The sequence below is a fragment of the Quercus lobata genome, chromosome 7 (assembly GCF_001633185.2).
Source record: "Quercus lobata isolate SW786 chromosome 7, ValleyOak3.0 Primary Assembly, whole genome shotgun sequence".
Classification (NCBI taxonomy): Eukaryota; Viridiplantae; Streptophyta; class Magnoliopsida; order Fagales; family Fagaceae; genus Quercus; species Quercus lobata.
Genome location: NC_044910.1, coordinates 47,579,429 through 47,602,769, shown reverse-complemented (window position 1 = coordinate 47,602,769; position 23,341 = coordinate 47,579,429). Strand labels below are relative to the sequence as shown.

General features: G+C 38.2%; 4 protein-coding genes across 4 annotated transcripts; all 4 read left to right on the top strand.

Annotated features, from left to right (window-relative positions):
* The first annotated feature begins 3,777 nt into the window (after positions 1-3,777).
* On the top strand, positions 3,778-6,205 carry LOC115952557 (phospholipase A-2-activating protein-like). Its single transcript, XM_031069730.1, has 4 exons — positions 3,778-3,921; positions 5,150-5,253; positions 5,408-5,476; positions 6,037-6,205. Exons 1-4 carry the CDS (start codon positions 3,851-3,853, stop codon positions 6,045-6,047), a joined length of 255 nt encoding a protein of 84 aa, XP_030925590.1. The 5' UTR covers positions 3,778-3,850; the 3' UTR covers positions 6,048-6,205.
* A 2,830-nt stretch (positions 6,206-9,035) lies between these two features.
* On the top strand, positions 9,036-10,298 carry LOC115952148. Its single transcript, XM_031069224.1, has one exon. The coding sequence runs from the start codon at positions 9,036-9,038 to the stop codon at positions 10,296-10,298; it is 1,263 nt and encodes a 420-aa protein (XP_030925084.1).
* A 194-nt stretch (positions 10,299-10,492) lies between these two features.
* LOC115952147 lies at positions 10,493-11,662 on the top strand. Its single transcript, XM_031069223.1, has one exon. The coding sequence runs from the start codon at positions 10,493-10,495 to the stop codon at positions 11,660-11,662; it is 1,170 nt and encodes a 389-aa protein (XP_030925083.1).
* A 2,480-nt stretch (positions 11,663-14,142) lies between these two features.
* LOC115952145 (B3 domain-containing protein At4g01580-like) lies at positions 14,143-16,231 on the top strand. Its single transcript, XM_031069222.1, has 4 exons — positions 14,143-14,244; positions 15,138-15,489; positions 15,587-15,714; positions 15,950-16,231. The coding sequence occupies exons 1-4, from the start codon at positions 14,143-14,145 to the stop codon at positions 16,229-16,231; spliced, it is 864 nt and encodes a 287-aa protein (XP_030925082.1).
* The last annotated feature ends 7,110 nt before the right edge of the window (positions 16,232-23,341 follow it).

Sequence of the window (23,341 nt, the reverse complement as noted above, 5' to 3'; positions counted from 1 at the left end):
CAGTGATATATGAGAAAACATAAAGACGCTTGACACATTACCTCTTGTTGTTGACCTAAATGAAAAGTTAGTTCGTGCTCCTTGCACCAAAGTTGGAGAGCACAATTTAATTGCAACATGCAACTCCTTAAGTTGTCTCCACTTTAGCTGCCTTAATAGTCCTAAAATTATTAAAAGCTATGGATTATTAACGAGTACTTTATTCATATAATTTTAGAAGCGTGCAAAATATGCTGCTCACCATATTCTTCAAGAGGAATGTAATTTTAGACATTGACATGATTAGTTTGAGATAACTAAAAGGCTTACGTAATTTCCAACACTAAAATTTATAAGAAATATATATTTACATAGAAATATAATAACAGTATTTGATGAGGATTATACCATGTAATAATTTACATAGCTTCCATTTCTTGCAATATAAAGTGCTACTTGAAATGCAATGTCTTTAGTAGACCTTATAATAGTCATTTTGTTCTCATTCATTGAAACATTGTTAATGACTAATGCAATTAATGTAGCACAATATTTCTATTATGATAAAAAGATTTTGCGAAATCATCAACTTGGATTCATCTTACAGCCATAAGGATGCTCTAGTACCCTCCTCTAAGTTTGGTTCAGATTGAAAACCCTAGTATTTGATGGTGTCAGTTAGCTTTGAACCCTGTCCAGCATATGAACATGGGGCTGAAAATGGTGGACATGAACAACCTAGATCTTTTAATATTTTTTGCAGGTCAATTTTGTTGTTCTTTTACTTTCTGCCCAATAATCCCTGAAGATTTTGTGTACGACTAGAAGCAAGAAATCCCATGCTTTGCATATTACATATCACAAACATAATGTTAAATTAGTATGATGTCTCACTATCACAAACATAATCCACTTATGCAGATTGTATGGGAGCCGTACACGCATACGCTAGGCTCCCTACCTGCGTATTGCACTGCTGGGAAGCATATTTGGAGGGCCGAGGTGCCGTTGATATTATTTTGGATAGTGGAGTGGCATCATCCTGAGCGAGTCCTCCGTCAGTTTGGGATGAAGCAACCAGTTCCAAGTGTCGTGGATACGTCAACTACCCTTCACAAGATATCCCTTCAGGGTAAATGGGAGAAGAACTGGGAGGTAGAACATGATCCCTTTATTCGGCAATGGGCCAACCGAGTGAATGTAGTTCGTGGGTCCGATCTCCTAGACGATGATGATACGTATCTCGTTGAGTACATGATGTGGTACAATCGCCACACAAGGCGGTACATAACACCAGAGTCTGCGTATTTGGAACTCATGGTGAGGCAACAATTCCTATTTTATGGATGAAACCATTGTTGGATTAAATATCCTCAGCAGCTTTATCATGTATGCAAAAGTCCACAATAATTATCGTTGTTACATCTCTATAAGTTTCTCTGTCATTTTGTTTTAAAGTCAAAAAATACTGCATGACATGTCATTATGTTTTAAAGTCAAAATACTGCATGATTTAAGTTGTTCATAACAAACTGAATTTGTCTTGATCCAATTTGTTTGCATGAGGAATGGTTAATGAGCAATGACTAATGATGACCACACCTTTGTTCATATAATTACATTCAACTTTTAAAAAGGGTGGGTTGGGTTGGGTTTTATTGTATTTTATTTTATTTTTTGTTTTTTTTTTTTGTTTTTGGTTGGCTTGTACTTTAAAATGGACGGTGCAACTCTGTGTAGTAGTGATAAATTCACATTTCATGATAGTTTAGATAGCCTTTCCTCCAGGACTGATTAATGTATTACATATTCCTTGATAGATATTACCTCTAGGATTGGGAAGTCCCTTACTAAACTGTTGGTAGAATGCAATTCCCAATAGCTTAAAGGTCATTTAAAATCTTGCAAGTATGCAGCAAGGAGATGTGCATTTATACTAGATTCAAGTATGATATATGTTCTAAGTTTTTGGTACATCCCTTAATTGAAACTTGAAGCTCGCGTTTGATATTTTCAATTCATTTGATTTGGGCATGTACGTTAGGAAATAATAACTTCAAAATATGTGTCCTGATTGCAATGTGATATTAATGGAGTTGTAAATCTGGTGAAGCCTAGATACAGAAGTGAAATTTTGATATTTTCACTTATGCTAAGATTGAACTTATGTACAACCAACTATACGTGTTTTTTAGAAGTATTATCTCAATGTTTAGATTGCATAGCGATAAACATAACAGGAAACTGAAAATTCCTGAGTGTTGGGTTGGAACTATAAATTTTTGCATGGGGGGGCCAACCCCTATTTTTATACACTGTCTTTTTAAAGATGCTTCATAATTATAAGTAATATAAGGATTTCATTAGCTATGTTTGCTACTTTTTCTTTTGATTTTGGAATAGATTTATCCAAGTTTTGCATCATACTTGCGTTCTTGCTTTTATGACGCCCTTGTTTTGTAGGTTCGGACGATGATTAGGTCTATACAGAGGTGCGATGAAGGTTCTAACATGCACACTAACCTTACATTTACACTAGAGCTTGTAGAGGAGCTAGGCCAACTTAAATTGGCGAATGCGCTTGCAGAAGCAGTTGACATTGATACACAGGCCCCAGTTCGTGGCGGGCAACGTGGTGGGTCTCGTGGGGGTGGACATCGTGGAGGTGGTCAAGCTGGTCGCAGTCGTACGACCGAGTCGGCTCCCATCTACGAGGAAGGGAATGAGTCGGGTGCAGAAGAGGCATGGCTTGGCACTGATTGGGTACTGTCTGATGACGACGACAGGACACCACGATGCACGCCTGGCGATGGTGCTGGGCCATCCCATAGCGTCGATCATCAGGGCACTGTTCCAGCCCACACTACATCCCATGGTGCTAGCACGGACTTTGAGGGCCCTCCTCGTATGTCGCCCCCAGTTTTCAGTGGATCTGCCCATGATGGTGGATGCATATTTGTCCCCACACCAGGCATGCCCACCCCACCTCTAGTGCATGTGGACCCTACCATGTCAGCTCCATCTCAAACCCCCCATGGAGAGGCTGTACAGATTGAGCAGATACCGGCTGAGGACATTGAGCCGGTGGAGGCTTTGCGGAGATCGCGATGCCCGCGTGCGCATGCTCCCGATTACAGGACCGGTGATGGTATGTACTTCGTCTACACTTCCCATCTTCTTGAGCTACTTGTACTGTGCATTTGATTGATTATGTTAATTTAATTATGCTGTTGTGTCTGATGAAACAGGTAAGATTAGACATGTCAGGGCATATGGGCGGAAATGAAAAGATCATTAAATGCCTTAGTGTATGCTTATACTTCCTGCCTATAGGTGACTGCATAGTTACGTTTCACTTTTCTTCTAAAGTAGTATTTTTTTTTTAGACCTAACTGCAATGGTGGACATGAAAAGGCCATTGAGCCGGATTGTCCTTATGTGCTTATTCTTCATGTGTATAGGTGACTGGAATAAGCATGCAAAATGTTCTACTAATTGGGGAGAATCTTGGTGGCTGTGCATCTATTTCTGGATCATTGCTTGGGGAGAATACTGGCTGTTAATGTGTTTGTTGTCAAGAAATTGATATTTTGGAGAAAACCCATAAGGCGTATTGTATTTATTGATGTATTAGGAAGTTTTTCTGCACTTGGAGTTTTGATTGCAATTTGACAAATGTCTGGATTGGTATTCATTTGAAGCCAAACTTTCTTGTGTTTTTGTATATTGTTAGCTACAGTAAAGTGGGTTGTAAGAGAGTAATTTGTTTTTTTATTATTTTTATTTTTGTGAGAAACAAATGTGTGGTATTGTTGATAAGCAAGAAGAAGTAATTTGATACTTTCTGTAAAAGAGTTTGACGACGAAGTTTATGCGGATCAATGGCAGAACCAACTCCTTTGTAGCAAATCATTTATCTGAGTCTCTACAATGCTTGGCTAGGTATGTGTCTCTCTCCTAATTTTTTGATTTGCCTTCCCTAAAATTCCTAGATTGGTACATCCTCCTTCCCATTTTCTTATTTTTAATCTCCTTTAAATCCCCTCCTCTCTAGAATGATTAGATCTGTGTACATTTGATTACAAGTTCGTTAGTAGGAACTTTGGAGAATAGAATTTATATTTTTTTTTTTCTGAGTTCTAGAGCAGCTCACAATATAAGTTACCTAAAGCTGAAAACGGCAAAAATCTTAGTTATGTGTGCATGTTTTGTTCCTTTCACTTCTTGGGGTTTGTAATTGTTATTTATCATTGTATATATTAGCTTTTCATTTTGGTAATAATTTGGGAACCCAATGAGAAACATTTAATTGATTATTGATTTTTTCATCAATTAGCCTTCTTATTTTATGATTTTCAGTATATCTATATATATATATATGTTGTGTGTGTCATTGGCCAATGAATCAAATCTTGTCCATCATTTGCTTTAATGAAATGATGGAGGCGTTCATTGCTTGAACTCAGAATGAAACAGCCTAATGATTATCTTGAGGGCATGGTATCCGTTAAAAAATTAAAAAGTAATTGAGTGTGTTTTCTATTCTGGTTGGAAAAGTAATAGGATTTAAAGCTGCTCACTCTTAGTGTTGTACGATGGTTACTCACACCATCAGAGCACACTCCTATAATTATTGCATTTGCACGGTAGGCTTGTTTTGTTGAATTTTGTTTGTAGTTTCGAGAGATACTTATATGATGATATGTGTTTGATTTTACATTTATGTAATTCAAGAAAGTGGTTTAGTTGGCCTCAAGATTGGTGGTTTGATTTGCACGGTGGAAAATCTGATATGCAAGGTTGAAAACAGAACCACCGTCAGGCATTCATTACCAATCTGACTGGTTTTGTATTTATCTTCACATGATTGAGAGTTGAGTTATTTGCTTCAAAGTTGGCTTTATAATATGTATATCGGTGTTAAATTGAGGTTACAATGACTTCTAGGTCAAATGGTATTTCTTGGTATTTTCGACGGAGACATTTAGGGTTCGAACCCCCCTTCCCCTGTAATAAATGTGTATTTAAAAAATTTGCATACTGTTTGAATGTTACTTTTATTGTTTGTGTATTGCCGTTTTTTGGGTTTGAATTATTATCTATGCTTACAAAGGTATATGCATTTTTCTCAATAATTTTCGGTTAATATCTAATGTCTCCTTCACTACAGCACATTAAGACGTTGGAGAAGTGGCCAATCTTCAGAATCCTGGGAGGCTCATAAGGCAGCAATCCAAGCACTCATAAAGCTGCCTTCAGGCGAGCTTGTTACAGGTATAATATGATTCAGTAGATGACTGTTCTGCTAGATATTGTTTTAGATTTTGTTGGTAGTTGGAACTGGTTACATCAGATTGGAATGCATAGATCCAACTATGTCTTTCACTATGAACTTATGGGGTTCATTTTTATGCTATCACGATTTTAGGTTCAAGTGATACAACTTTAAAACTTTGGAGGGGAAGCAAATGTACACATACTTTTGTTGGGCATACAGGTATTTTTTCCATTTATTTGCCTTCATTGTGCTTTATATATATATATATATATATATCCTTATCTGCAATGTGTTGAAATCATGTGGGAATGAAAATAATTGTAGATTTTGTAAACTAACGATGCTGTAAAATTTTCTTCTTACATGTTTGTTTGGTGATCATCAAACATATTTTCTTTGAGCTTCCTATAAGTTAGAAGTGGTAGAAGCATTTAATAAGACTTCTGATCTACATGGATTAATTGACCAAACTGTTGACATGGGTAATCCTCATATGTTTAGTGCTTTACATGGTTTGATTGCTAAAAAATTTAGACATGATGATCCCTCTTTGTCTCCTGTGGAGTATTTGGTGGGAAAGGAATGCCTGCACTTTTGACGGAAGTGAGATTGATTCTTGATTTGAAGTTGCTCTTCCGGACTTTATCTAAGCGGACTAATGCTTTGGCATTCATTACCAATCTGACTGGTTTTGTATTTATCTTCACATGATTGAGAGTTGTGTTATTTGCTTCAAACTTGGCTTTATAATATGGCTTTATATATCATTGATAAAACAGATCAAATATAGGCTGATACACTTGTTCTGAAGGGGATCAGTTGCACATTTGAGGAAGGGCACAAAATACGTATTGTTGGCAGAATTGGCAGTGGCAAGACCACTCTCATAGAGATGAACCTGTTTTGTCCAGTGGAGCTAGCTAGAGGGAAGATATAGTAATGTATCTATTGAAACCTGTAGTATTCCATGTAATGTTCACTTTTTACGTAACTTTGAAATTTTAAGTGTTCATTTTTTTTCTAATTCAGAATAATATTACAAGGTACATCATAATTTTAGGGTTTTATTTACTGTGTTTGGGATTCAAGAACCTTTATATAGCTGTGTTATTTGTTTTTTTAGTTGGTTGGTGTCAATTTTTATTCATGGTCATTTTGTTCTGGACTTTCTATATTGTGGCTATTAAAATTTTCAGAATTGACTTGAAGAATTTAGATAATTTTCTAATGTTGGACGATTTATTATGTATGAATAATTCCAATCCTATCTTTTTTAAACTTTGAATTTTCTTTGATTGGTATGGATTGCAGTGAATCCTCCAACGAGGAGGATTTCCAAATCGTTCATGTAGAGGTTATGCAATTCATTGTTGTTTTTGACGTCATGTACATTCGTTAATCGTGGCTCATTGTGTATAGGCTGATCTAGTATTTTGTAACTACACAATAATGGACTGTAGTGAATCAAATAGACGGGGTACGACCAAAGCTGACTGAATAGGATCAAATAGAGTAAATAGAATGTAGTACACCGATTTTCCTAGAAGCCACAGTGGACCGAATAAGACCAAAGTAGTCCAAAAACAAAAATAATAAGGTTATTTTTCCATATATACATATCTGCCAGTGAAACAATTGGAAAACGATGACACTTCTACTTAAAGCACACACGAAAGTAGTTACTTGCAAGTATACAAATCTTACTAAATACCACAACAAGAAGTCGTACTTTTGCATTCATGCATCCGTACGTTGTCTCGTGGGTGCATCAACTTCATCATCCCCCACAACATGAGCCACCACTTCATTCAACATGTTTGCACTCAACGTTGCGATCCTCCTTGCGTGGTCACGCTCCTCAATGGCAACTTCCAACTGATACCTTAACAAAGTGTTCCTAATGTCTCCGCTGCCATAGTTGGTTCCTTCGCTTTGAGAAGTGCTAGGTGGAGTTGAGGTTGATATGTTTGGAGTTTCCCACGATGTAGACGCACCACCATGCACGCCCATACCATTACCATGCAAATACTCCATGTATGCAGCTTCGGCTTCCCTTCGATCTTTATATGATTTGTGATTGGCGTTTGGGAATTTATGAACTTGTCTACTCGCATCTAGCCAACTGTCGTATATGCCTGGAACACGACCGTTAAACACAACATAGGTTCGTCCCATCCTGCTCTACAAACACGCAATGGTGGGAATTCTTTGCACTAGAATGTGGTTGCACCTTCTAACATGTGAAGTGCGCTTTTGTAGAGGAAATGGAGCTAAAACTCGATTCTATAGAAATCGAGTTATAGCAACATCTGCCACTACATAAAATGCGGAGTTACATGTAACTCGACTTCTTATTAACCGAGTTTCTGAAATGCCGTCATTTCAATATGTCTTGTCAACAGTAACTCGATTTATGTGGTATCGAGTTTTATATAAAATCGATTTCCTTAATATCGAGTCATGTTGTCCCCCTCCCCACATTTCGGAATCCATGCACGTGTCTGGCTCTATCTGTGTTGAAAACCTTCACTGTCTGGTCTCTGAAAAAGAAAGCCTATGAGGTGAACAAAGTTTGCTAACTCTTCTGCCATTTTCCTTGTCATTATTGCATCCTCACCAGGCGTGCTGTTGCTATGGTCCCCTTCTTCTTTGTTCTGGCACATCTTCCCTGACAGGTATATATTCACTTACATAACTACTTATAATTGGATTGACTTACATAACTACTTATAATTTGGATTTCTTTCTACAACTGTCTTATTCTGACATTATGTGTGTGTATATATATACATAAATGTATGTATGTATAGATATATGTATATATAGACAAACGTACTTACCCATATCATAAGATGTATATGTGGCATTCCCAAATATATGTATATATATATACACACACATACACACACACACACACACATATATATATATATATATATGTATGTATGTATGTATGTATGTATATGCAAATATATGTAAATATAAACAAAGCTACCTACCCATATATGATCACATGTATATATATATATATATACACACACATGTATAGGTATGTTTACATATAATGTATGTGCTTAGGGCACCAATTTTTTGAAACATTTTGTTAGGAATTGCAAAAACTGTTAATGCATTGAAAATCCTGAAAAAAATTGTCCAAAAAACGATTAATTATTGTGTGCTCTTATGACATACATTATCAAAATCTTATATGTGTGTGTGTGTGTGTGTGTGTGTGTGTGTGATAGTGACATTGTATACATGTTGTTCCTAAATATGTATAGATATAGTAATGTATATAATAATTATTTTTGAGAATTTTTTTGGGAAATATGTATATAATCATTCTAAATAAACATATATGTAAACAAACATTGTACGGTGAATTCATATGATGGCATATGCATTCATTCATACATATTAACAATGATGTGTAATGTATACTGAGGTTTAAATTGTATGGCTCTTTCAGTTCTGAAAGGCTTTATTGTGTGGGTTCTGAAAAAGAAAGCCTGCGAGGTGAACAAGTTTTGCTGACCATGTTTGCATTTTTCTACTCCATATTGCATCCTTACCAAGCGATATTACAAACACCCTGATTCTTTGTTGTGGCACGTCTCCCCTAAAAGGCTAATGTTTGTGTCCAAACGAATCAAGTGTGTACACCTATAATTAGGATAGCATCATAGTGCATCTGTAAAAGATTAATTACTGTTGCATTAACATAACCCCCTATCCTCTGCATGATAACCACAATTAATTGTCCTTATCCAGGTCTGGCATGGGTCGTCATTGCTTCTACGTTTACTATGATGGGGAACAGTATTTCCATGACTTGCATGGGCTGTCCTATAAAGGCGAGTTAGTGAAGCAGAAGTTCATTGAGTTGAAATGGGAAACACACTTGAGAAAAATGCACCGGAAGATAATGGAAGCTCTACGGTTGGACAAGGAGTCACATAAGATATCCATTGTGTACCGTGCCCCCCAGAAACTTGTGAGTACTCAGGTTGTCTACAACTCAAATCCGTTGGGTTGCGATGCTGACGTGGACATGATGTGGGCAGTGATTAAGCGGACCCCCCAGTTCATAGCGTCCGACTTGTATGTAACTGTTGAGGCTGTTGGGTTTCATGGTAGTGCAAGTTCACAGCATGCCAGTCGGGTGGAAGAGCCACACTCATTGTCGGTTGACTTGCATCCTCCCTTTGCCTATGCCACGCCTTTCCCCTACAATAATCAACCATGTAGTGCGGTTGATCATTTGGACAACACCGAAATGGTGGGCGCCACCAATACACATGATGTGGGAGGGTCTACTCACAAATATGAGCATGTCCAAGCTGATATGGACGGGGGAATTGATATTGATGCCAGCCGAGATGTGTACGAAGAGTTCATTGATACTGATGGACCAATGGACGACGCGGAGGTCTTAGATGTACCACTGATCGAAAATAATGAGGAGGATAGCCTTACAACAGTTCCTATCCCAGAATGGTTCACATCAAACACATGGGACAATATTAATGACCCATCACCTGCATTGGGTACAGGACATCTTACAAGTTGGCATAAAGGTGACCACCCAGCAAGGGGGATGCTATTCAAGAATAAAGCCTATGTTCAATATGTGTTGACCCTCTACTCTGTGGAGCATAATAAGCAATACAAGGTCATCAAGTCTGACACCAATAGGCTGGTAGTGCGGTGCAAGAATGAGGCATGTCTGTGGTCAATTCGGGCCAATTGCAGCAAGAAGCACGGGATGTGGGTTATCAGTACATGTAAGGATCCCCATAGTTGCTCATCCCTCCAGCTACCAACTGATGGGCGGATGATGGATTCAAAGTTCATCTCCATTGCACTTGAGAAGTATGTACGGGAAGACCTAACCCGAAAGGTAAGGGACTTGCGTAGTATGTTGCATGCAAGGCATGGGCATGATGTAACTATGTACAAGGTTTGGGAAGCCAAACAGAAGGCAGTTGCACGTATTTCGGGGATTTTGACGAGTCGTACGCAGAATTGCCACGATTTCTAGCTGCATTGTCTGATGCAGATCCGGATACTATGACCACATTAAAGTGTGACCCCTATGTCTCGGGGACTTGTATATTCAACTCTGCGTTTTGGGCTTTCGGTCCGTGTATTAGAGGGTTTAGGCATTGCAGGCCGGTGATAAGCATAGATGCAACGCACCTCTATGGCAAGTACAAAGGAAAGCTGTTGATAGCAATGGCAACAGATGGTAACAACGAGGTTTATCCACTCGCATTTGCCGTTGTCGAAAGCGAGAGCACGGAGACATGGGGATGGTTCTTGGCATGCCTGTTGACCTATGTTACAGACCGCACCAATTTGTGTATAATATCCGACAGGCATCGTGGGATACAATCATGCTTCGATGACACCACTAGGGGCTACTTGCAATCGCCCTTAACCCATCACCAGTATTGCCTCCGCCATTTAGTAAGCAATGTTAACACTAACTTCAATAGTGTGCCGTTGAAGAACTTGGTATGGAACGCAGCAACTGCGAATCAAGTTAGGAAGTTTGAGAACACCATGGATTGCATCAAGAATGTCAACCCGGCTGCGTACGACTATCTTAAGGAGGTAAATCAAGAAAAGTGGACACTTGTACATGACCATGGGCACCGATATGGGGCAATGACAACCAACCTGTCAGAGTGCTTCAATGGGGTACTTAAAGGCGCACGTAGCTTGCCCATAACTGTAATGGTGAAGTTTACATTTTACAAGGTGAACTCATACTTTGACGAACGTCGAAACAAAACCCTAGAGAAGTTGGAAGAGGGGCAAGTGTGGTGCAAATATGCCTATGACAAGTTCGAGGAAAATCAAGAGAAGGCGAAGCTCCATATTGTTAGAAGGATGAGTGCGCAACAACGGTTATATACAGTGAAGACACAGTCTTCACTGTTGAACACTGGCGGGGGAGATCACACCCATAGGGTTTCCCTCATAGACATGACATGCACGTGCGGCAAATGGGAAGCAAACAAGATCCCTTGTTCCCACTTGATAGCAGTTTGTGCCAAACACAACCATGATGCCACTGAGTATATGGATCATTTCTACCGCCTTGAAGAACGGTATCATAGCTATGAGCCTATATTCCAACCACTAAAAGATAGGTTAGAATGGCCAGAGCCAGCAGAAAGGAGAACCGTGATGCCAAACCAGCGGTTGATCCGTGAGAAAGGTCGGCCCAAGTCCACGAGAATCCGCAATGAGATGGATGACGAGGATAGGGAGTTGCCAACCTCATTGTGGATTGAGAATGGACCAAAGTTGAAGTGTGGGTTGTGTCGCCAAGAGGGTCATAACCGTCGAACATTTCCAACTCGAAATGTGGCTTCAACAAGCCATGGTGCTATGTAGCAGGTAACAATTACAAATCATAGTAACAGGGGGGTATCATAAGTTATTCTTCTTTACATGTTTAGATATTACATTATATGAGTTATAATTAAGATGTGGGCAGTAATTTGTAGATCGGAACCATGATAGTAATACCATTGTATCAAATGTAGCTCCACTTTGGGCAATCTTGTGATTACTTCTTCAAGTAGTAGCAGTTAGTCTTAACTCCTACATATTACCATTCCAAGTCTTTTGTCCCAGTTTTGGTGTTCTTTCAATCTTATTGTTTGTCGTGTACATATTCTAGTATTCATGAGGTCTCTATTTCCCTAACTGTATATGTTTTGCTGTAGATTTGTAATTGTTGCCAAGGTGTAACTGCAGATGCTCCTCATTTAAGCAGGCAAGCCTGAATGCTCTTCTATATTTGTCAATTCAATTTATTAATTACCATGGGTTGTATACTAATTTCTGTGTTGGCTACTCCTCAGAAAGGAGGCAACTTCTGAAAAGAACAAAAAGAAGGTGTCACTCAAATGCTATGACTCCATGTTTGCCTAAAACCATTGTTGGCGGATGCTGTCCAAGTTTCAACTTACAATTGTGAAGAATGTTTAAAATGCAGAAATGGAACTTTTTATTTTTGTACATCAACTGATTTAAATGCATAGTATGTCTTTACTTACAAATAAGCTTGTATATATGGATGATTTTTTTTATTCGCATAATGCAAATGGGGGAATGTTACTAATGGATGTGGTTGGTTATGATTTGTATGGATGACTTGTTGTTCACAGCATGGTTGTCAGCAGGTCCACTTTTACTATGAATAAGCACGATACTGAATGGGTGTGAACAGTGCAAGTCGCAAGCAAAACTACAAGTAGAAAGGTTATACTAAATGAAACTCGATTTTCCAGATAATGAGTTACGTAGTAGTCCATTTTCCATCCCCTACGACTGTATCCATTTTCAATTGTCAAGTATCTGGGTTACTCGATTTCTCTAGATCCAAGTTACGTTCAACATAACTCGATTTATAGGGTACCGAGTTACGTTGGAGAGCACTCTACACAGCTAGATTCCTCTTGGACTGCATCTGGACCAGTCCAATTAGCTGGGACTGGGTGAAGCCCAGTCAAGGTAACTCGATTTCCATATAACCGAGTTATGTTGAGAACAACTCGCTATCTGCAGCTTCGAGATACGTTGAAGACCATTGTGCACACTTAGAGTCCTCTTGGACTGCCTCTGGACCAGTCCAAATACCTGGGCTGGGTCGGGAAGCCAGTCCAGGTATTACTCGATTAACTTATTACCGAGTTATATTGAAAATAACTCGATATCTTTAGCATCGAGATACGTTGAAGACCATTGTCTACACTTAGATTCCTCTTGGACTGCCTCTGGACCAGTCCAATTATCTGGGCTGGGTCGGGAAGCCCAGTCAACGTAACTCGATTTAGTTATTACCGAGTTATGTTGAAAGGAACTCGATATCTTTAGAATCGAGATACGTTGAAGACCATTGTCTACACTTAGATTCCTCTTGGACTGCCTCTGGACCAGTCCAATTATCTGGGCTGGGTCGGGAAGCCAGTCAAGGTAACTCGATTTACTCATTACCGAGTTATGTTGAGAAGAACTCGATATCTCTAGCATCGAGATACGTTGAAGACCATTGTCTACACTTAGATTCCTCTTGGACTGCCTCTGGACCAGTCCAATTATCTGGGCTGGGTCGGGAAGCCCGGTCAACGTAACTCGATTTGGTCATTACCGAGTTATGTTGAGAAGAACTCGATATCTTTACCATCGAGATACGTTGAAGACCACTGTCTACACTTAGATTCCTCTTGGACTGCCTCTGGACCAGTCCAATTATCTGGGCTGGGTTGGGAAGCCTGGTCAACGTAACTCGATTTAGTCATTACCGAGTTATGTTGAGAAGAACTCGATATCTCTAGAATCGAGATACATTGAAGACCATTTTCTACACTTAGATTCCTCTTGGACAGCCTCTGGACCAGTCCAATTATCTGGGCTGGGTCGGGAAGCCCAGTCAACGTAACTCGATTTACGTATTATCGAGTTACGTTCAGAAGAACTTGATTTCTCTAGCTTCGAGATACATTGAAGACATTGTCTACAGTTAGATTCCTCTTAGACTGCCTCCGGACCAGTCCAAATATCTTAACTCGATTTCTGTATAAGCGAGTTATTCGCATGTAACTCGATTGCTCTAATATCGAGTAATTCTACTTTAACCTGATGTTCAGGATATCGAGTTACTTCGAGTTACTTCCAAACCACCACACACAACATGGATTCCTCTGAGATACACTGCGCACAGCATGGACTCCTTTTAGTCGCAGTACACATAACTCGATTTCATAATAATCGGGTTATGTGTATGACCAGGCCACTATTTAGTGCTCAAACGTACGAAGCAGCAACTGTTCAACTTCTTCTCAGCGAAAGTTTGGAGAACCAGAACAATGGCTTCTCAATGGCGGAGAGACAACGACGATGGTCCTGCTGATCGGTCCCCACACTTTTTCAAGATTATTCTGCCGAATGCTGTTCAGGAAGGAAAGCTTGTAAGTATGCTCAAATTTATAAACTAGATTCCTCTGAAAATCATATGCTAATACACTTCGTACACTTCATCTTCTTTATTTGTGATTCTTGAAAAAATGTACATTTGTTACATGTAGTCAGAAAAACTTTCATTTTGCAATACGTAGGTTACACTTTAAGAAGAACACAGTCACATAACAGAGTACTTTTGCATCGAACACTTTTATATGAACAAAAAATGAAACAGGGATAAGCGCATGGTAGAGATTGAGGAAAAATAAATACAGAGCAAGAGCAGATGGCATTTTTTTGAAAATGTGATAGGGCTTATAGGGTCACCACAGATGTATAACTCAATTTAAACTGTGAAACTGTGTCCTGGGATCAAACTAGGATACAGAAATCGTTCACTCTTTTTATCATTTGTTTTTTAGAGTTCACAAACTTATGAAGTGGCTAAGTGGCAAAAATTGTACGTCTAAATCCAAATCCTGCCCATAAACAAAAGTGGGTCATCTTCAATGTTTCCCCAACACCCCAAAACCAAATCACAGACACATTATCAAAATACAACATTTCCCCAAAATTTTTTACATTTCAACAACAACAGAGAAATGTAAAATGTTGACAGCTGTTGATGGTTATTTTGGTTATAAGATTAGGTTGTATAATTTGGTTTCAAAATTCATAAGATTTGTTACTGTTATAGCTATTAAATATAACGTCAATGTTGCATGGGCTGTTATTTTATTTTGTTTGATTTTCTTTTCTTTTTTGTGTGGGGGTGGGGGGCTGTAACTAAGAAGTATTCTGCCATCATTCAAACTTTTATTTTCTAGCATTGTGTATAAGGATTGATTGCATGTGTTTATTTCCCTAGCCTGCATTTATGTTATGGAGATTCTTTTTACAGCGGATTCCAGATAAGTTCGTGCAGAAATTTGGAGTGGACCTGTCAGATATGGCCTTTCTCACTATTCCAAATGGTAGAAAATGGAAAGTCAAGTTGACACAACATGCTGGGGGGGTTTGGTTTCAAAATGGTTGGTCCGAATTTGCAAGCTCTCATGGTGTAGCCGTGGGGCACTTGCTGGTTTTCAAATATGAAGGAAATTCACAATTTCATGTACTCATATTTGATGCCACTGCAACAGAAATAGACTATACTTTAGACGACGAACTCCAAGTTCATAGGATCGAAGATGATGAGAGTGATGACAGCTCTGTTGAAATCATCAAACACTTTTATAGGGGAGAGGGTTCAGGTTTGAATGTTACACTTTTGTAAGCAACTGGTTGATTTGTTTAGCTTCTGCTCTATTAATTTTATGTGCATGACTTCATATTTTCAACTTCTTTCAGGATCAGCCCATCCTAAGAAAGACGGTGGTGTAGCTAAAAATCTTGTTATAGCCAATGCTTTTAAATCAGAAAATCCCCTTTTCACTGTTATCATGCGTCCATCCTACGTTAATGGCAAGGATCGTGCGGTAAGCTTTTAGCTTCACTAAAATGGAATATTTTTGTAATTTAGAAATGCAACTCCCATTAACTATCATTTTTCATAGATCAATTAGAAAGATTGTCACACTAGATACTTGTGGCTGGACATTTTGTTGGTAATGATTTTTTCTTATTTGTGTTTTTAGGTGAAAAGATGTAGATCAATTAGATACTTGTTGCTGGAATATATTTGTTAAATATCTATTATTATTCCTTGTACAGAGTTTACCCCAAGACATTATCAACTACTTACCGAGAGACGGGTTTACCAAGGACTACCCCAAAGCAAGTATACTCCCTGTCAAGCTCCAGATTGTGGACCGATTATGGCCTGTGAAGCTATACATTTATGAACGAAGTGGGGGTTCATCATGTGCCGTATCAGCTGGTTGGTCTGCATTTGTGAGGGAAAATAGTTTGCGAGTAGGAGATGTTTGCATATTTGAGCTGATTATGAGGGACGGTGTTGTGTTAAACGTCCACATTTTCAAGTGCCAAGACTAAGTGGTTAGGGTGGATGCAAAGTGATGATAATATTATGTGATGTTTAGAGTGTGTTTACTTTGCAACTTTACTATTCATCCCTATTTTGTTCATCCCAGTTTGCAACTTTATTGATCGGGTACTTTTGTGATGTTTAGAGTTTCACTCTTGGAAAATTTTTAATTACTATGATGAACTTTCATATGTATTTTAAAATGAATGTGATGCTGTATTTTTTTCTGTGCTTTTGTTTGGATTTTGGCCTTTTTGCGTGTCATTCAATTATATTACATTGAATGGCGACTCTTGGATTTTATTTTAGGGGGGTCAACATTGTTATTGCTATAGGATTTTGTTCTTTTCAGATGACATTGTTGTATGTTTTGTATATATTGTAACACTTTAATACAATAACACCAAATCTAAAATTTTTAGTCATTATTTTTTATGTTTGCAAATTTAGATGTTTAAAAAATAAGTGAGAAGTTAATCCATCAATTGTGTCAATCAATATAACGTGGCAAATTGAAAAGCTTGATAGCTAAATTTTCAAAATTTCACTTGGTAGCAATTTTTCAAATGTTATAGATGAAATTGGAACTGTTTTAGGTACTGTTTTATTCAATGAACTTGATGAATCATTACTCAAAGAAAAATATCATTGTTTCCTGAAAAATCTTTGTATCTTACAAATGAATAACACAAAATACTGGTGAAATATGTACCAATACGCTATTTGCAGCCAAATTTTCCACGGCTCCTTTGCCAGATAAAAAACCACGACCAAGAGGACTGTATGGAACTATTCCAATGCCAAGCTCCCTGCATGTACAAAAACATTAAAATTCGAGAGAGATTTAGGATACACGGATGCATTCAAATCTACACAAAATGGATGATATTTTTTTTTTTGTTGCAGTATTCCTTCAAAAGAACAGTAGTGTTGCAAACGCAAGGATGAATATAAGGGGAAAATAAAATAGGAGAGAGATTTAGGATACACGGAAGCATTCAAGACACCAAAATTTATAGAAAAACATCATCTTTGAACTGAACAAACCTGCAAACAACATCTGTCAGACTCCTGTCATAACTGCTGCCATTAACTGCTTATGAAAGTGGGTCATCCACACGGCAGAAATGCAAGTAATTCTATCATTGTCATAAGGAATCATGAGTCTGGATTATTTCTAAATCCATTTTCTCAAGAAATTTTCATGAAAAAGAAATTTTCATGAAAACTGTGAAACTTACATTTTATTGAAAATCATACCACTAAAAAAAAAGTAAATAAAAAATATTAAATAAAAAGGCTCCGCATGATTTTTGGAACAACTTAGAAGACTACTTGTAGCAGTCCCAAAATGGCAGAATGATGACACTAGAATTTAGGGCAGCCTTACAAATTTCTTATTGAAGGCAAGTAATGCTTACATCACATCACAAAAATATTCATGAACGGCAATTCTTTATGTTAGCTTCAGCACAATACCTTCACCATATTGTACAAGGAAATTGAGGATCAGACACATGAATTGAGGTATCATAATTAACAAGCCCAGTCAACTTGTTATTGTCAATACCACACTAAATTAATGTTGAGAAATGATTACACCTACCAGGAAGATTAAGGGAGAAGAGGTCTATGGGTGAGACCAGTGAAAATAACTCAAGTTCTACAAAATTGAGTAACTCTGCAAATAACTCGCTTTATGATGTATCCATTTATGTGCAAGCCATTACACACAGAAATTGCATTCTTGAGATATTCTACTGCAAATAACTCGATTTTACCGGAGTCGGGTTTTGTGTGAGGTAGCCCTATACAGTTAGATTCCTCTTGGACTGCATCTGGACCAGTCCAAATATATGGGCTGGGTGGGTCCATGTGTACAAAGTAACTCGATTTCCCAAATCTCGAGGAATTTGAATTCTTGTGATTGTCCACTGCACAGAACTCGATTCAAGTAGAATCGAGTATTGTGGCAGGCTACCTTTAAACTTCGATTCATCTTGGACTGCATCTGGACCAGTCCAAATATCTGGGGGCCTAGAAAAATAACTCAAGTTAGGTATAATCGAGTTATTTGAAATTAACTCGTTGTCTGCAGTATCGAGTTATGAGAAAGCCGTTCCACCATTAACTGGATTCTTGTTATTTGTGCTACACATAACTCGATTTACGGACAGTCGGTTTATGTGCAAGCCCTTGTGCTGAAAATTTGATTGCATGTAACTCGAGTTATTGAAAATCGAGTTATATGGACATTACAATCTATTACCCATTTTTATCAACTCTTCCCCAGTTCTGCAGAACTTGCAGCTGTCCGAAATTACATCTTCGATTGCTCTCGCTTCATCCGCCTAGAACCCATAATTTCCCGCGCAAATTCGTTGAGGATTTTACATAGTAAGACTCTTTTAACGGTTGCTGTCTTTGAAATTACACATTGTTGGTGCATTATTCTCAAATTTTGCATTTTGATGCTTCACACTTCTATGTCTATGTCTATGAAGATTGTGATGAAATTGGGTGTTTGGCTAGTCAAATGCATTGTTGTTAGTAAGGTTGCCTATGTCATAGGTTGTCTTCCTTCCACAAAATGAACTTGCCAGTGGCTCCATATGCGTGTGGTATAGATATATGCTGGTTGTATGTCTGAACTGTACATTGTGCAATTTATTTTCTGTTTTTTGTAGAAGCTGGTGAAACTTACTACATGTAGCTACGAATTTTGAAAATATGTCAGTTCCTAAATCCACTTGTATGTTTCCTATATAATAAGACTTCTGTTATATACTCTAGGTCTCTAACTTCAAATTATTGACTCGGACCAAAATGCATTACAATTATTGCACCAACTAAACAACCCGTGAATAAGAATATTGTTTTTTCATTGTGTTGTTGTAAACTGCTCTAGACAGTATATTGTGTGCATGATTTTCTACACATGGTATTTGGGTACTCTTCAATTTTTGTTCTCTGCTTCAAACTTCATTTTGGTTCTGTTTTTGTGTGAGCTGATCGTGTTTGCAGTACTGACCATCGATTAGTTATGGGTCCGAAGAGGACTAAGAGGGGAAAATGCAAAGCTGCATCCGAACCTGAAGTGGTGTTTGATCAATTAAGGTTCCTCACGCCAGAAAATGAGCAAACCTTTGAAACCTTGATTAAGCGTAGGCGTATTTGGGGAGAAAGGCAAATCAATTTACAGGAACTGCATCCTTTTGTTCGTGAGAATCTACAGTCTAGGCATTGGCTATCCCTATGTACAAACATACAACCCCCTCCAGCTGACTTGATTAGAGAATTCTATTCGAATCTATCGGTGCATGAGGATCTTGGTGGTCACAAGGTGGCATCGTCCATACGTGGTGTACCGTTTACAATAACTAGGGAGCACGTATCTAAAGCCCTTGATGTACCTATAATTTGTACACCTACTTATCCAAACTCTATGTCTCCTCGTATTGATGATGTTATGGATGTTCTTTGTGGACGATCAAACAATCGGGATTCTGGCCGAAGTATTAGCTCAAGTGAGTTGACTGAGCTTAATTATATCTTCTTTAGGATAGCTTGTCACAAAATTTTCCCTATCTCTCATATCCATACAATCCCTGTAGACAGGTGTATCTTGCTTTACGCCCTCGTCACCAATAGTTCCATTTGTTTTCCTTCCCTTTTCATCGAAACCATTGTCAAGGTGCGTAGGGGCAAGTATAAGAGGCATGCTTTGTTTTTCCCAGTTCTCATCCATAGGGTCCTCAAATATTTAGGATTAAAGAACTTTCCTTCCCACGAGTTGGTTCACATCCAAGCCCCTATAGGAGCCAAATTTCTGAAACAGCGAACTGCCCAAAAGAAGGTTGTCGACCTCAGTGTTGGTCCATCCAACAGACCACGAGTACGGTCTACTACTGGAGATGTTCAAGATGAGGACATGCATGGGGATCCCACATCTGTTGTTGCCGAGGATGGTGATGATGAGATAGATGTTGACACTGTTGATGCAGCGCATACATGCCCTCTTCCTCCCTCTCTTCATGCTATGATGGAGACCATTATGACAACTCAGGCAGCCCATGGTCAGCTTCTACATGGTCTTCTTGTCGAGGTTGGAGCTATGCGAGCGGACTTAGCTCACTATAGACGTCCTGTTCCACCTTCTACACCATCTGACTCTTGATGATTCCAATTGGGTATTGTACCCAAGGGGGGTCGATTTTTAGTTCGTGGTTGCTATAACATATTTGGAGAATTGTATGACAGTTCTATATTTTGTTATTTTAGTGGCAATTTGAAGAACATGGTATCCGTTGAAAGTAATTTGATATATTAATATGATGGTTAGTTTCATGCCCATCATTACTATCATTAGTATTATTGAAATGGATGTAATGGTCTAAGAATTTTTTATGTTATTATGTGATTCTATATAATATCAAGTAGATCCAAGTTTGTGTGTAAATAACATTTATTTCATAATTCTGTACGACGCTCACGTGTTTTTAGATTATAGTAATTATTAATACAAATGGAAGGTTTGTGAAAGCACAATTCGTTTACAGGTTTTGATATTAACGATGAACCACCTAGGAGATTTTCCTTGGAACGATGGCTGAAGCTATATCTTGACTTCAGGCAACTATTTTTATTGGAGGTTTTGCTGAGCTTACATGTATTTTCCACTAATTGGATATTTTTGTCGATCTTAAATCAGCAATTATATTATTCTGAATTTGATCCTCACCTGGACTATTCCTCATGCATCATATTTTCATTACAAAATTTATTGATGAAACCTTGCAGTGTAGACTCGTCGAAAAAGATAAAAGCGACACTTGGCATGACCTCATTCACTCTAGCATTAGGTCTAACGGAATTTTTTTAATCAAATATGAGGAATCCAAATAGGGGAAGCCCCTTACATAATATATTAGATAACAGTGAGCTAAAGATAATAAACATCGTGAAGTTTAAGTATGTTGTGAAGGACCAAACACGATTAAACAGATATAACAGTGAGCTCGAGCCACTAACATCAAAGTTCTGAGAGTAAAGTGGTGCTTTCAACCTGTAAATGTGTATGGGACGTGATTGTTTGAGAGCACAATTTCAGTGTTCAAGATGGTTTTACCATATGCAATCTCTTCTAACCAACAGTCACGGATTATGAGAAGAGTGTTTTGACTACCATCTTTGAAAATGACCAACGATAATGAACACCCTGATGTTTAATGTTTTTACGAATGACCAAACACAATTAAATAGATATAACAGTGACCGCAAGCCACTAACATCAAAGTTCTAAGAGCAAAGTGGTGCTTTCTGTAAATTATTATGGCACGCGTTTGTTTGAGAGCTTAGTTTCAGGGTTGAACATGGTTTTACCATGTGCAATCTCTTCTAACCAATAGTCATGAATTATGGGAAGAGCGTTTTGAATAGCATCCTTGAAAATGACCAACGATAATAAACACCCTGATGTTTAAGATTTTGAAAAGGACCAAGCACAATTAAACAGATATAACCAGGAGCTCAAGCCACCAACATCTAAGGTATAACAGATGTGGTATTCAGTCCAAATTGGGCCTCGCTTCAAACCGACAAGTCTTTGACCACGATGTTTGATCGAATAGTCGAGTAAGTAGGTATTCCCTCAAATGCAGTCTCACATTAATTGGCTACGATTACAAGAGAAATTTTAGTGTTTCAGCCTGTGGCGCTACGTAATTTGTAAGAGTGATGGTTCTGAGACCAAAGTGATGCTTTTAACCTGTAAATGTTTAGTGACCAAAGATAATAAACACCATCATATTTACACACCATGATGTTTACAGACATTCAAAATGACCAAATCACAGAAAACACTGTGATCTTCATCATTTATTTTGTGAAAGACCAAACATAATTAATAAATTATTATTGCGAACTTGCTGGTGAAAGACAAAACACAATTAATATAGCGAAGTTTGAAGGTGACCAAGTTCCAACTCTAAACACACGTCACCAGCCTGCTTCTGTAGCACCAACTGTAGTCATATCAAACTCCTTCAATCGCAGCACATGCGCCAACAGACGCTGCTGCTTAGTCAAGTCATGTTCGGTGCTCTACACAATGTGGATACCCAGGTCGACACTGTTTCACACCCACACTCACGTGAATACAGAATTGTGAAATTGGATGCACAGATGTCTCATTTACATCTACTGTTGCAACTACTGCCCACCTTTGATGTGACATTAGGAACATTTAAAATACTGTTCATATAGCATTTTTCCTGAAGGGTTTGACATGACAAGCCCTAATAAGTGAAATTGTAATGCCTGGACCGTGAAATGAGGTTATAAATGCACCAGTGATATAATATTAACTTTCTACCCCGCTAACTTCGTAGATTGATTAAGCTATGAGTCGCAATGCCTCAACATCAAATCGTACAATGCGAAACAAGTTTGGACCTACTTCAACAAATGCATTATCACAAGTTCCAACAGATCAACAACTACATACATACACAGACCACTATGGAGGAAAATGGGTTGGAAAGAAGAGAGATTTCGTTAATATGCCAATATACACATATGAGAGTCTTGGAAGCGTCGGACACATCATGGTCGGCAAACCTACAAAACTAAGTACAGATACCACCACAATAGAGTTCACTATAGCAGAACCACCATGGTCAACCCTATACGAGAAGAGGTGTGAGTTAGAGGTGTATTGTCGATGGCACGGGTTACGAGTTCCTAAGGCACGCTCTGCCGAGTTACCTAGAGATGAACCTGCCAACATACTTGCTCGTCTTGAACAAGAGAACAATCAAATGCAAAGGCGATTAGACCGTTTTCACGCAATCCAAAAAGCTAGGAAGCATCTAAAGGGGAAGGCGCAAGAGCGAGCCATGAAGTCTATTAATGAAATTACTGCATTAGATGATGAAACAAAAATTTCAGACTTCTCAGATTCAAGCAATGATGATTTCCAAAAATTTCTACCTACGAACATTAGACGTTGTTGTTAATGTCTACACATTATGTGCAATACATGATGTTATTGTTAATGTGTAACAAATGATGATTATGTATGTTCAACTTTTGCAACTCTAAAGATTAACTGTTTATTA